At 36.2% G+C, this 15,902-nt stretch overlaps 3 protein-coding genes across 3 annotated transcripts; all 3 read left to right on the top strand.

Annotated features, from left to right (window-relative positions):
* The first annotated feature begins 1,915 nt into the window (after nt 1-1,915).
* Nucleotides 1,916-2,092, top strand: LOC125351195 (keratin-associated protein 20-2-like). Its single transcript, XM_048345903.1, has one exon. It carries the CDS (start codon nt 1,916-1,918, stop codon nt 2,090-2,092), a length of 177 nt encoding a protein of 58 aa, XP_048201860.1.
* Nucleotides 2,093-6,312: 4,220 nt separating this feature from the next.
* On the top strand, nt 6,313-6,489 carry LOC125351194 (keratin-associated protein 20-2-like). The gene has a single exon (XM_048345902.1). The coding sequence runs from the start codon at nt 6,313-6,315 to the stop codon at nt 6,487-6,489; it is 177 nt and encodes a 58-aa protein (XP_048201859.1).
* A 5,074-nt stretch (nt 6,490-11,563) lies between these two features.
* LOC125351193 (keratin-associated protein 20-2-like) lies at nt 11,564-11,740 on the top strand. The gene has a single exon (XM_048345901.1). It carries the CDS (start codon nt 11,564-11,566, stop codon nt 11,738-11,740), a length of 177 nt encoding a protein of 58 aa, XP_048201858.1.
* Nucleotides 11,741-15,902: the final 4,162 nt, after the last annotated feature.

The following is a 15,902-nucleotide window of genomic DNA, read 5'->3' as shown; positions in this document are numbered from 1 at the left end:
AGGAACAGTGATGGCAGATACGATGGAGAGAGATAACAGACAGTACTGGAAGACATTACTGGCTTAGGATGTTTCCTCAGTTTCTGTGTACCCCCAAATTCAAGGATCTGAAAATCTATGTTACCCTAATATCACGCAATCTTCCATGTGATACAGAAACTACAATTGATCAGCCTATCAAATCCTGGTAACTTCTGCAGCTCTTTTTTTGCAATGAAGGGAATGAAGCACAGAGCCTTGCACTCACTAGCTAAATGTTCAATTAGTTGATGAGTGCGACCAGCCGTTTCCCTCCCTTGTGTGGTTGTTTTCAATAGGATTTCATGCATTTGCCCAGCATGGAATGCCATATTCCTCTGCATATGGCATAGCTATGGATGTAGACTTGTACTACCACACCAGGTCTTAATAAAACAAACTTTTCGAAGTCACTGTTGTCACCAAAATAGTGCTTTTTCTTGTCACTATGTGTAATTATCCTTGTCCTCATCTACTAATGACACCTAAAGTACAGGCTAAATTACAAAGCATGGTGTCTATGAACAGAGATCATTTCTGCCATACATACATGATTCTTTCTCTATCATACCTATCAGTGAATACTACAACTGATAACTTCTGATTACTTCATATTTGGATTTAAATTTCACTAGATACGTTATCTGTTCACTATCTCAGGGACATAATTTTCAATGTGCTAAGACACTGTATGAATCTCCTATAAGAATTTATACTTCTGTACCCATTTATCCTTGGAATTTCCCCCACATGATACCAAGTATTTTATTTTGCAACAAATCACTGTGGCATTGCAAAATTACTATTAAGTTGCAGAATTCTACATGAAATTAAATACAATACTGGATGTTTCATTTGATGTTCAAGAAATCATAACATTTTGCTCAAAGTTATTTAGCAATATAAGACTTTCAAAATCAACCGTATTGATTAAATCCTAACTGACAAGGTCAGGATGAAAACTTTAATTAGTGGAACAACCATTTAACATATATGATATGCTATGTACGTTTATATGTCTACCCACTAAAGATCTAAATTACACAATTAACCAAACATTATATTTCTTTTTCTAAGACTGAATGTTGTAGTATTTAGTATTCTGTTCTATAAGATAGTCATTTATTTCCTCAAAAGTTTCAAATAAAGTACACTAAACAATGGCTTCTGAATAAGTCTGACATATATCTACAGAGTGCAGTAAATTGCCATCAAGTAATCATAACATAAAAATAAGGAATAAGACTCAGTAATCCAGTCTCTCTACATGAAACTTTTTTCCAAACATACAAGAGAAGGGAAGGAGATTAAGGATTGGGGCAACAATGTATCTAGAAATAAATAGGGAGAGAGAGTGGATAAAAAAGAGAAAGAGGAAGTAGTGACAAAGGAGTAATGAAGGCAGAAAGTAGTTCAAGTGTGTGTACCCTATGTGTGTGAGAGAGAGAGAGAAAGACAGAGAGACAGAGAGAGTAGAAGGGTAAAACAAAAATATTTTCCCTGTGGAGGAATGAAAACAAAACAATAAAGATAGAAATTGAAATACCAAGTATCATAATTTATATCATACTCTGCAATAACGTCTATGTCATATATATTGAATAAACTAAATATAGAGTTGGAGAAAATCTTAAAATTGCAGAAAATTTTGGTTTAAAATTGATGGTAAAATTCTAATATAGAAACAAAATCATCCCAGTTATGAGGGCCTTGTTTATCCACTAAACTGAGGCGCTCGGAATGCTGTGGGAAGGACTGAGGGAGGCACATGATTCTCAGGTGCCTGTGGCTTCCCCACCCACCAACCAGGGGTATAAAAGACACCTGGCACACAGGGACACCCACACTCAAGAACCCCACCTTCTGCTCCTCCTCTCCACAGTCCACTCCTGACACCATGTGCTACTACGGCAGCTACTATGGAGGCCTGGGCTATGGCTATGGAGGCCTAGGCTGTGGCTATGGCTGTGGCTGTGGCTATGGAGGCTATGGTGGCCTTGGTTATGGTGGCTATGGTTATGGCTGCTGCCGCCCCCTGTGCTGTGGAAGGTACTGGTCCTATGGCTTCTACTGAGGGGTTCCCTCCACTGCTGAGATGATTGGCTGTGTCCTGCTGTCCTACTGCAACTCTCTCCCAATTTCTTCCCATGAGAAAATTTTGAATGTTTTCAGAAATTGTAACTAGGCAACAACTGTCTAAAAAGAAAACAATCTAAGTGATATGCAGGGTGCTCACTCTCCTCATTTTAAAATTGGATTGTGTCACAGTTTAAAAAATATTTTTACATTTTATTGTTCTATGTAAAGTGGTACTAAATGTGACTTAATTTTGTGCAAAGATTTATATTATTAAATAAATCATATTTTACTACAAATACTGTTTGTTAAGAGTTTTTAAGTTATTTCTGTCCAGTGGATATGTTTATCTGTATATGGTTATTTTCTGAGTCACGAGAATGAGAGGACAGAATGGTCAGAAAACAAGAGACAGAGAACCAGAGTATACACCAAATGTGTATTACATTTCTAATAGAAAAATATTATTTCTAATAAGTTATTAATCTAACATTAATAACGAAGGAATAAAATTAACAGAAAACAGTTCAGTGAAATTAAATCCATAGTTTGATTAGTACCTAATGGAAGAAACAAAAATGCCTATTTTATCTCATGTCACTTCAAATTATAGAGAATAAGCAGAAATAGGTGCAGATCATTGTTATAAACTGTAATCCACCCACATTAAAACAAAAGAATGGTGATTCTCAGAAAAGTCTTCCCATGTCACTATAAAAAAAGGTTAGCAATGTTCTGTCCTCTGTGTTAGTTTTATTTATATTACAAGACTTTACAATAAAATAAGATTGTGCGCTTTGGCTTATTATGCTTGCTAATGTTTTTGAGATTTGAAACAAACAGTTTAATAAAAAAAATAAGTATCCTTCCATGTTGATCTACAGCAGGTGTATAACATAATTGATTTGTAAATAATTACCAAGTATGTACTTTACTTTTAATAGTAAATAACATCAGGGAAACAAATGTGTCTACTTCTGTTGAGAATATAAATGACATAAAATTTCTGGATGTAGGATCCCTGATTGTTGAATACATAAAAATGAAGACTTTCTTAAAGATATTATCCAAGTCCACAGTTTACTTCTAGCAAAGTTTCTAATTCTTCCTCTACTTTGCTAAACCTGATTGGGGTTTTTAGAATTTTTAACTATTTTAATCAGTCTTGTAGATGTCTCTAATTCTATATTTGTGCTTGGTTATAGTTACTTTACCAACTGTCTCAGATACAGAAATAAGACCTCACACAAAAAGCTCTTATATGTTTTTATCATATATTTTCCTGAAAAAAAGTATAACACATACAACCTACATGTATTTTCTTGTATTTATCAAATAAAATCTGAATAATTTATGATGCAAAACAATTTAAACTTCGCAAACTACAAGTGATAATGAGCTGTTAGAAAATAGTAACAAGATGAAATGTCTCTCCTTCTTTATGATATGGGCAACTGTTTCCTAAGTAGTTTCCATATGAATTTACTCAAAGGAATGGATGAGAAATCCACAGATACAGAGGGTTGACTATACTTATTTCATAGGAGAAAATAAAGTTTATGCTGAATGAAAATGATGCTCCAGTACATTTAGTTTATTTTCCTGCTTCTGTGTGTATGGTGTGTTTGCTTATTTGTGTGTGTATGTGTATGTGTGTGTGTATGCATGTGAAAGAGAGGAGCATATACAGAGAAAGAAGAGAGAATGGGGACGGTACTGAAGAACAATACCACCTTAGGATGTGTCCTCAGGTGGTTTGTACCAAACATTCAGGGATCTGAATATGAAACTTTAGAGTCAGGCAATTCCCATGTAGACACTGTGACAATTGGTGAGACCATCAATTCATGGAAATGTTTTTTTGCTGTGCTGCAAATAAAACTCAAAACCTTACACTTAGAAAAGTTCTACGACTTGAGTCGTGCAACCAGCCTTTCTTTTTATTGCCTAAGGTTGGATTTCATGCTTTAACCTTGGGTAGCTAACCTCTTTTCTCTCCATGCTGCTTAGCTAGGATTATAGGCATGTACCACCACAACAGGCCTTAACATAACAAATGTGGAAAGACACTTTTGGTGATCAAAATAGTACTTTATTCTGCCACTCTAATGATCCTTTACTTTGTTCATATTGACACCTTAACCATTGGCTATTATCTCAGAAAAGAGAATGTTTACTCTACATACATGAGGTAATTTTACCTCCATAGCACATGTCAAGCAAGTAAGTATTGATAAAAAAAATACGTGGGGGATGCTGGCTATTTGATGCATGGTATTAAAAATTTCCAGAAATGATGATGGTTCATCAAGGCAAAGCCACAGTCTTCAGTTGTTGGGGACTCATCTTGGCCTTAAGGGCGGGAAGGGCAAGGAGAGCGCTCCCGAGACGCCGCCCTTCCCCCAGCCCTGGGGCAGTGTGGAAGTGAGCCACTTCTGGGTCTGGAACCAGAAGGGGTAGCTTTGAGACCATCCCCCACCTTGCGCCAGTGAGCACACAGGGCGGTACTATGGGAAGTGACATTAGCCCATGAGGGAGGTCCTTGGGAGCTGCTCTTGGACGGACAAGCTTGCCAGCCTATTGCAGCTCATGCTCAATCCTCGTCATCACTACTATATTACTGTGAGCCCTTCCTGAATAAACCAGATTGCTCTCCGAAGCGTCTCTGAGATCCGTCTGCACCTGACTTCCTTGGTGGGTAAGGAGGGAGGAAAAGGGGCCACGTGCACCTTAGGCTAGCCCGTGTCCCTCGCTCCACCTTGGCCGCCTGCTGGTCAGGTGCCCAGGGGAGAGGGTGAAAGGGAGCACTGATAAGGGAGTAAGCTTAGCATCCCCCCACCGGGGGAGGTAAATCTAGCCCGGCATTCAGTGTGCTGAAACATTGCAACATTCTCAAAGAAACATTAACATTTGTGAACCATATTTTTAAAACTCCCCCCCAAAAGCCCTCTACTGTACCCTTAAAAAGACATCTATAACATTGTGAAATAGCTATTAGCCAGAGGAATTTTACTCAAATTTGAATACAGGACTTCTTATTTGATTTTCAAGAAATTGCAACATTATGTCCAAAGAAATAAACTGATTATAATATTTTTAAACTCAACACTATTGATGAAACTATGACTGGTAAACATAGGCTTCAAATTTTATTTGGGAACTTGAAAATCTATCCTAATTATTAGGATAAACACTTAATATATGTAATGTCTTATATGTAACTATACCTCTAACCATTTAGGAAAAATTATGCTTACTTTCAATGCAAAAGAATGAAACCAACTCACATTTTCCTTTTGTAAGATCAAAACTTGTAGTACTTTTAGTTCTACTCTGAAAGATGGTCATTTATTTTCTGAAAATTTTCAAATATTGTTTTTAAATAATGAATTCTGAATAAATCTCAAACACAGATACAGATTATAGCAATTTATCTCAAGTAATCATAATAGAAAAAAATAACTATAGTTCCTGAGAAAATCTCAGTAAACCAGCCTTTCTAGATGAAACATATTTCAAAAAGAGATGACTAAAAACAGGCAAAGAATGAGAGGGGAGGGGAAAGGAGGAAAATACAAAACAAAAATATTTCCCTTATGGAGAAATGCAAAGAAAAAAAACACAGAACTAAGTAGAAAGGGAGGGGCTGGAAACATGACTTAAAAGCAGAGTGCTTGCCTTGCTTGCATGAAGCCCTGGGTTCGATTCCTCAGCACCACATAAACAGAAAAGGCCAGAAGGGGCACTGTGACTCGAGTGAAAGAGTTCTGGCCTTGAGCAAAAAGAAGCCAGGGACAGTGCTCAGACCCTGAGTCCAAGCCCCAGGACTGGCAAAAATAAAAAACAAAAATAAAAAACAAATAGAAAGGGAATAACTAATTTCATGATTTACATCATACCGTGTAGTGAGGTCACATGAATTGAATCAAGTAAATATAGTGTGCCAAAGCCTTCAAAACTGATGAATTTGGCTCATAAACGGATCCTGGAACTCTGACATAGGAGCAAAACCATCCGAGTTATGAGGGCCTTGTTTATCCACTAAAGCGAGGCGCTCGGGATGCTGTGGGAAGCCCTCATGGAGGCACATGATTCTCAGGTGCCTGTGGCTTCCCCACCCACCACCCAGGGGTATAAAAGGCACCTGGCACACAGGGACACCCACATCTCAAGAACCCCAGCTTCTGCTCCTCCTCTCCACAGTCCACTCCTGACACCATGTGCTACTACGGCAGCTACTATGGAGGCCTGGGCTATGGCTATGGAGGCCTAGGCTGTGGCTATCGCTGTGGCTGTGGCTATGGAGGCTATGGTGGCCTTGGTTATGGTGGCTATGGTTATGGCTGCTGCCGCCCCCTGTGCTGTGGAAGGTACTGGTCCTATGGCTTCTACTGAGGAGTTCTCTCCCCTGCTAAGATGATTGCCTATGTCCTGTCCTACTGCAACGCTCTTCAAGTTCCATCCATGAGAAACTTTTGAATGTCTTCAAGAATCTCAACTACACATTTAACTAGCAGAAAAGAATCTGAGAAATGCCTAGAATCCCTTATAACCCATTTTTTAAATTTACTGTGTGATAACTTGGTGAGATTTATTTTTCATTTTGTACTCTGGAGTAGTACAATGTGTTCAAGTTTCAATCACAATTATTGTAAAAATATTTGTATTATTCAATAAACCATGTTTTACAACAAATATTGTTTCTTATGAGTTGATAATTGCTATCACTTTGACATATGTGTTTGATTAGTTGCGTGTTTGCTCTTGGCTTTTGAGGAATGGGAATGAAGTGTTGAGAATGAGAGAGGGGTATTTTAAAATGTAGTAGAAAAAAATGTTAACTACTTCTAACAGATCCTGAACCTAACATGATTTACCAAGAAAGAAAGTGAGCAGAAAATGTACAGCAGAATTAAAGGTACAACTTGATGATCAACATGTGGAAATAACAAAAATGCCTACTTTATCTCATGTCACTTTTGAATTGTATAGAACAAGTCGAACTACATGCAAATAATTGATACAAATTATAGCCCACCACAGATAAAACAGAAAGTATGATAGCCTGAAAACCCTTGCATATCACTTCAATGAGAAGCTAACAATAGTGTCTTCTAAATTAGTTTTATTTGTAAATAGAATTTAAAGAAAAAATAAGATTGTGCTGTCCTTTTCATTGTACTCATTTTAATGTTCCTGAGATTCAAATTCATAAGAGTAACTACATTTTTCCCTTATTTCTTTTTTATCCCATTTTCAAGTAATAAAGAACTGCAGATTTTTTCTTTTTAAGATTAAAACATATCAGGAAAACAAATGCCTATTTCTGTTGAGTGGAAATAGACCTAAAATTTCTGGCTATGAGTGCTTGAATGCACTCTGTGAATAGATAACATTGAAGGTTTTCCCAAAGTAATAATTCCGGTTCATATTCTGTTTCCAATGATGCTCCTAATTCTTTCTCAGCTTGGAAACTTAACTATATTCAGGTTTGAAACAATTGTAATTGTTCTAGTAGATTCCACTCTTATATGCTTAGATATTGTTACTTTACCAACAGACACATATACAGAAATGGAAATACAACCACAAATTCCTAACATTATTTCATACATTTTCAAAACAATGAAAAGTCCAATAGACAAAACCTACATATATTTTCCTGTACCTTTAAGCTATTTCTAAACAACTTATTGTTAAAAAAAACAATGTAAATTTCTTATAGTTAGCTATAATACCAGGTTACAAGATGAAATCTCTCTCCTTCTTTAATATAGAGGCAATTTTTTTCCCAAACAGTTTGTATCTAAGTTCTCTCAATAGAATGTATGAGAATCTACAGACACAGAGGGTTTGACAACATTTATTTCATAGGATAAAATAAAGTTTAATTTGAAAAAATGTTATCATTCTGAACTATGCTCCAATGAATTTAGTTTAATTTCTTTTTTAATATTTTTTCCTTTTTATTTTTTTTAAATTTTTATTGTCAAACTGATGAGTTGTTCAGTTGATTTACACCAAACTGTTTTGCAAGTATTGCTTTTATAGTCATTTGTGTTTTTACCTGTTTCTCTCGAATTTGTATTCCCTTTCACTTTCCTAGTTCTAATACCAGTATATACGGTTTCCAATATACTCAGATAAGATACAGCGATAGTGTAGGTACAATCACAGGAAGGGGATACAAGAGGATCATCAACAATGGAAGCTACGGTTTCACATCGCATGTTGAAAGTAATTACAACAGTGATATAACACTCGTTTCCATAACATGGAGTTCATTTCACTTAGCATCATCTTATATGTTCATAAGGGTATAGCTATTGGGCTCTTGTGATCCTCTGCTGTGACTTGCCTAAACCTGTGCTAATTATTTCCTATGAGGGAGATCATAGAGTCCATGTTTCTTTGGGTCTGGCTCATTTCGCTTAGTATAATTTTTTCCAAGTCCTTCCATTTCCTTACAAGTGGGGCAATGTCATTCTTTCTGATAGAGGCATAAAATTCCATTGTGTATATGTACCACATTTTCCTGATCATTCATCTACTGAGGAGCATCTGGGTTCATTTTAATATTTTTTGCTTTTAATCCTGCTCCTTTGCATGTGTGTGTGTGTATGTGTGTGTGAGAGTGTGTGTGTGTTGTGTGATTGCAGTGATTGCATACATATGCAAAAGAGGAGCAGTATTCAGGTGCTGGTGGCTCACACCTGTCATCCTAGCTACTCAGGAAGCTGGGCTCTGAGGATCGCAGTTCAAAGCCAGCCCGAGCAGGAAAGTCTGTGAGACTCTTATATCCAATTAACCATCAGAAAACCAGAAGTGGTGCTGCGGCTCAAAGTGGTAGAGCACTAGCCTTGAGCTGAAGAGCTGAGCAACGATGCCCAGGCCCAGAGTTAAAGTCCCACTACTGACCCCCCGCCCAAAGAAAAGGATCAGTCAACTAGAGAAATAGAGAGAAACAGATAACATTGTCTTAGGATGTTTTCTCAGTTTCTGTGTACCTCAAAACTCAAGAACCTGCAAATCAATTTGTTAATCAATATCATGCAATCTTCCATGTGATTCTGAGGCCACATTAAATGAACCTATCAAATCGTGCTAATACACCCAACTACTTTTGCAGTGCTGGAAATGGAACTCAGAGCCCTGTACTCACTGGGTAAATATTCCATCACTTGATTCATGGGACCAGCTCTTTCTCACTGTTATTTTCATTGTGTCAGAAAGGATTTCATGCTTTTTCCCAGGCTAGTCTTGGATTGGTGTACTCATTCCTACTTGGTATCCAGCGTAGCTATGATGATAGGCATTTATTACCACATCAGGCCTTAATATGATAAATTTTCAAAGACACTTTTGTCACCAAAATAATCCTTTATCCTGTTACTACATCTAATCATCACTGTCTTTGTCTAGTATTGACACCTTAAGTATAATGTTAGTTATTAAACATGGTGCCTCAGAAGATTTTTTGCCATATGTATTACATAATTCTACCTCTATCATCCCTATCAGTGAATATCAGAACTGATAAAAAAAAAAAGCCCTGTCTTACAACTTCTGATTACTCCATGTTTGGTTTTAAATTTTTCCAGATTGGATCTCTGCTCACCATTTCAGAGCCATAATCTCTAATATGCTGGGATATTGCATCCATCTCATATAAGTGTTTATACTTGTGAGCCCATTTTTTTCTTAATTTTTCCCAAATGGTATCAATTACTCCATATTTTCTAAAAAAAAAAGTGCCAATATTGTGAAACAAGCATTAGGCAAAATAATTACATGCAAAATTGAACACAGTATGTTTCACTTGATTTTTAAGAAATCATAACATTTTGCGCAAAACTATCTACCCAGTATAACATTTTTTTAAATAAACACTATTGTTAACAAATCAACTGACAAATTCAGGCTGAAGTTTCTTTGAGCACTTAAAAATCTATCATAATTATTGGAACAAAATTTAATACGTATAATATATTATGTGTACATGTACACACTAAAATTCTAAAGAAAGAAAACACTATAGTCACTTTTGTATGATTGAACATTTTAGTATTTATAGTTGCAGTTTGTATGATGACCATCTCTTTTCTGGAAAAATTGAAATAATAAGCTCTAAACAGTGGGTTCTGAATATGTGTGAAATATATGTAACTTGCCATCAAGTAATAAAACATAAGATAACTAGCCCGCTGTTCATGAGCAAGACTCGGTAAACAAATCTCTCTGGATAAAAATTTTTTTTTTAAGAAAGAAGATGTGTGAAGGAGATAAGGGATTTGGGCAGCAAAGTATGCAGAAAGTAAAAGCACCAAAGAGTAAAGTAGGAGAGGAGAAGGCAGGTAAGAAGGATGAAAAGAACAATATATATGTGTATGAGAAAGAGAAAAACAGAGAGACAGAGAGAAAAAGTAAGCAAATGGAAAATTCAAACAGAAATCTTTTCTCTATGGAGAAATGGAAACAAAATAATAGGAGTAGAAACGATAGATAAAGTTTCCAGATTTACATCATACTGTGTAGTAAGGTCATATGTACTGCCTAACCTAAATATAGAGTAAAATGAAGCTCTAAATGAAAGAAGAATTTGGCTGATAAATTGATCATGGGATTTTGATATAGGAACAAAATATCTCAGATATTGGAAGAAACATTTATGTAAAATCTGTGTCCATATACATCTACCCACTTAGGAAAAATAAGGCTTTATTTTCAGTTCAAAAGAAAGAAAACGTTATGGTTTCCTTTTGTAAGATTTAACTGTCTACTATCTATTATGGTTATTTATTTTCTGTACAATTTCAAATAATATGCTCTAAGTAACAGATTCTGAATAATCTCAAATACATATACAGGTTGTCATAATTTACCATTAAATAATCTTAATATAAAAACAAACTAGCTCATTCTTCAGGATCTACACTCAGTTACCCAATCTCTCTAGATGAAAATTGTTTCAAAACAAGAAAAGAAAGAAGAGAGATAAGGGATTTTGGCAGCAGGATGTGTGGTTCTGTGTGGGTGGGGGTGTAAGAGAGAGAGAAAGTAACAGACAGAGAGCAGAAGGTTAAGGCAAAACCTTTTCCCTATGGAAAAATGAACACACAAAAATAGTCATGATATAGCTATTTTAATAATTTACATAATATGTATAATGAGGTCACATTTACTGGATAAACTAAATATAGAGTCAGAGAAAATCATGACATTGCAGAAGAATTTGGCTCATTGCATTCTGACATAAGAACAAAATCATCTGTTATGAAAGCCTTGTTTTTCCACTACATTGAGGCGCTCGGGATGCTGTGGGAAGCACTGAGGGAGGCACATGATTCTCAGGTGCCTGTGGCTTCCCCACCCACCACCCAGGGGTATAAAAGGCACCTGGCACACAGGGACACCCACACTCAAGAACCCCACCTTCTGCTCCTCCTCTCCACAGTCCACTCCTGACACCATGTGCTACTACGGCAGCTACTATGGAGGCCTGGGCTATGGCTATGGAGGCCTAGGCTGTGGCTATGGCTGTGGCTGTGGCTATGGAGGCTATGGTGGCCTTGGTTATGGTGGCTATGGCTATGGCTGCTGCCGCCCCCTGTGCTGTGGAAGGTACTGGTCCTATGGCTTCTACTGAGGAGCTCTCTCCCCTTCAGAGATGACTGGCTGTCTCCTGTCCTCCTGCAACTCTCTCCAAGTTTCTTCATATGAAAAATTTTTGAATGTCTTCAGAAATCCCAACTATACATAAAACTCTCTAATAAAAAAAACTAAGCGGAACACAAAGTATTAATTTTGAATTATCACTTTTATTTTCATTGTGTGATAGTTTGAAGAAATAGTTGTGCATTTTTATTATTCTATGTAAAGTGCTTTCACATCTGTCTCGATTTTTGTGAAAAGATGTATTATTAAATAAACTGTATTTCTCTATAAATATTGTTTCTTATGAGTTAATTTATCTATTTACTCCTTTAACATGCTTGTCTTTGTGTGGTTGTTTTCTGAGGCTTGAGAATACCAGGACTGAGAATGGGAGGGAGGGAGAAAAAGAGAGAGAGAGAGAGAGAGAGAGCAGAGAGAGAGAGAGAGAGAGAGAGAGCAGAGAGAGAGAGAGAGAGCGCATCAGATGGGTTTTTCTAAAGAAAAATATTATTGCTAATAGATCGTTAATCTAAGATTATTACCTAAGGAATAAACTTAGCTGTTCACTGAAATTAAGTACACAGTTTGATGAACACCTAGTGGAAATAATAAAGATGCCTACTTTATTTTATGCCATTTTGAATTGTAAAGAAAAAGCATAATTGGGTGCAAATCAGTGTTGCAAAATGTAATCCATCCAGGTTAAGACAGAAAGCACAATAATATCTAGAAAACCCTTCCTGTGTCACTGGAATGAAAGGTTAGCAATACTATCTCTCCTAAATTAGTTTTATTTGTAGACAATACTTCGCTCAATTTAATGTTCCACAGATTTGAACTCATGAGGTTAGTCAAAGATCTTTACTTCTTTGTATTGATTCACAGCAGGTATATAACATGATTCATTTTTAAGTTATAAGCAGTTGTGAATTTTCCTTTAATAGTAAATCATATCTAAAAAACAAATGTATCTATTTTTGTTTGAGTATATAAACAGATATAAAATTTCTGGATGTAGGATTCCTGAATGTTGAATAGATAAAATTGAGGGGTTTTCCAAAGGAATAATTCCAGTTCACCATTTGCTTCTAATGTTTCTAATTGTTCCATAGCTTTGCAAAGCCTGGTTGGGATTTTTAGGATTTCTAAAAATTGTTATCATTCTAATAGAAGCTTCTGATTATAAAACCAAACTTAGATACCATTACTGTACCAATAGACACAGATGCAGAAGTAAGATTACAGACACAAAACTCTTATTTGTTTTTAATTTTTTCTAAATAATAAAAAGTCTAGGGGCTGGGGATATAGCCTAGTGGCAAGAGTGCCTGCCTCGGATACATGAGGCCCTAGGTTCGAATCCCCAGCACCACATATACAGAAAACGGCCAGAAGCGGCGCTGTGGCTCAAGTGGCGGAGTGCTAGCCTTGAGCGGGAAGAAGCCAGGGACAGTGCTCAGGCCCTGAGTCCAAGGCCCAGGACTGGCCAAAAAAAAAAAAAAAAAAAAAAAAGTCTAATACACAACCTACATTTACTTTCTTGTATTTTTAAATCAACTTGAAATAATGTACAACAAATAAACCAATGTAAATTCTACATAACTAGCTCTGATAATGGCTTATTAGAGAATAGTGGCAAAATGAAATATCACCCTTTCACAACATACAAGCAATTTTTTCCAAAATAGTTTCTAGCAGCATTTATACAAAAGCATGGATAAGTAGTCCACAGACACAGAGACTTGACTATTTGAGAAAAGGAAGTTTATATGGCATGAATAGTCATCACTCTAAATTATGCTTTGTGTACTTGCTTTATTTCCTCTGTGTGTGTGTGTGTGTGTGTGTGTATGTGTGTGTGTGTTTGGGTTCATGTGCACATGTGTGTATGCATGTAAAAGAGAGGAGTAATGACGGGGAGATAAAAGAGAAATAAGACAGAAACAGTCCATGAGGAGAGTACTAAAGAACAACACTGTCTTAGGACGTCTCCAAAGGGTGTTCTGTACCAAAAATTCAAGGATCTGAATATATATCTTTAATCTAAGGTCATGCAATTTCCATGTAATTCAGGAGTCACTGTAACAGATGATTAGACTGTTAACTCATGGAAATATATCAAACTATTTTTTTCAATGCTGGGAATGGAATTCAAAATCTTGTACTTGCTAGGCAAAAGCTCTATTACCTGAATAATGCTATCAGCTTCTTTTTATTGTCTCAGACTGGATCTAATTCTTTTATCCAGGTTAATCTTAGATAGCTATCTTCCTTTCTCTCCATTATAGGCATGTACTACCACACCAGCCCTTAATATAACAAATTCATAAAGACACTTTTGGTCACTAAAATGGTCCTTTATCCTGACATTCTAACCTCTCTTCATTTTGTGATACTGACACCTTAAACAATGGTTGTTATCTCAGAAAAGAGAATATTTACTCTACATTCATCACTTAAATTTCCCTCCATACTACAAATCAGCGATGTCAGCACAGATAAAATGTTATCTAGTAAGTGCTGGCTACTTGGTATTTGGTATTAAATTTTTCCAGAAATGATCTCTGTTCATTAGCATGGATCAACAATCTTCAGTGTGTTGACAATGGAACCATCTCATATAAACATTTACATCTGTGAATCCATATTTTTAAGTCCCCCAATGGTTATCACATATATATATACAAATATCTATGATATTGTGATAGAGCTATTAGATAGAGCTATTAGATAAACATACATTTGAGTACAGGACTTCTTATTTGATTTTCAAGAAAATGCAATATTATGCTAAAAAAATTGCTCATAATTTTTTAAAACTCAACAGTATTGGTGAAACTGACAAATAGGCATTATACTTCTTTGGGGCACTTCAAAATCTATCTTAATTATTGGAAAAAACATTTAAAATGTATAATATATGTAACTATACTGCTATCCTCTCAGGGAAAATGCTTTATTTTCCACTTAAAAGAAAGAAATGTTGTATATTCTTTTTCTAAGATTGAAATTTGTGGTACTTATAGCTCTAGTCTGTAAAATGGCCATTTATTTTCTGAAAAGTTTCAAATTGTATGTTCTTAAGAATAGATTCCGTAAGGGGCTGGGGATATGGCCTAGTGGCAAGAGTGCTTGCCTCATATCCATGAGGCCCTGGGTTCAATTCCCCAGCACCACATATACAGAAAACGGCCAGAAGTGGCGCTGTGGCTCAAGTGGCAGAGTGCTACCCTTGAGCAAAAAGAAGCCAGGGACAGTGCTCAGGCCCTGAGTCCAAGCCCCAGGACTGGCCAAAAAAAAAAGAATAGATTCTTTGTAAGGAAATAGAAGGACTTGGAAAAAGTTATACTAAGTGAAGTAAGCCAGAAACATGAACTCTATGGTGTCCCTCATAGGGAATCATTAGTACATGTTTGGGCTAGTCATGGCAGATAACAATAGCCCAATAGCTATGCCCTTGTGAACACATAAGATGATGCTCAGTGAAATGAACTCCATGTTATGGAAACAAGTGTTATATCATTTTTGCAATTATTTTCAATATACCATGTGAAACTGTACCCCCTTTTTTTCTCTCATATTCCCTTCCTATGGTTTTACTCCGGTTATCACTGTATCTCATCTTAGTATCTTGGATACTGTATATATGTGTATTAGAACTAGAGAAGGGAAAGGGAACACCAACAATGAGAAATAAAGGATAAACAGACAAATGATTCCAAAAGCAATACTTACAAAACCATTTGGTATAAACTAACTGTACAACTCATGAGAGGGAGAGGGAAACAGGGAGGGGGAGGCAGGGGAAAATGAGGGAGGAGGTAACAGGTTGAACAAGAAATGTACTCACTGCTTTACATATGAAACTGTAACCCCTCTGTAATTCACTTTGACAATAAAGGAAACAAAAAAGAATAGATTCTGAATGCCTCAAATATATTTACAGATTATAGTAACCTGCCATGAAGTAATTACAACATAAACAACATTACAACATTGTTAAAGAGCAAAACTCACTAAGTCAGTCCACCTGGATGAAATTTTTTTTAATAAAAAGAAGAGGCAGGAGGAAGATAAATGAGTATGTCAGCAAGGTATACAGAAAGAAAGGAGAGGAGAGAAATAGAAAAAGGATACAATAATGAAACAGACAG

Source organism: Perognathus longimembris, chromosome 5 (assembly GCF_023159225.1).
Source record: "Perognathus longimembris pacificus isolate PPM17 chromosome 5, ASM2315922v1, whole genome shotgun sequence".
NCBI lineage: Eukaryota > Metazoa > Chordata > Mammalia > Rodentia > Heteromyidae > Perognathus > Perognathus longimembris.
This window is presented reverse-complemented; position numbering and strand designations above follow the sequence as displayed.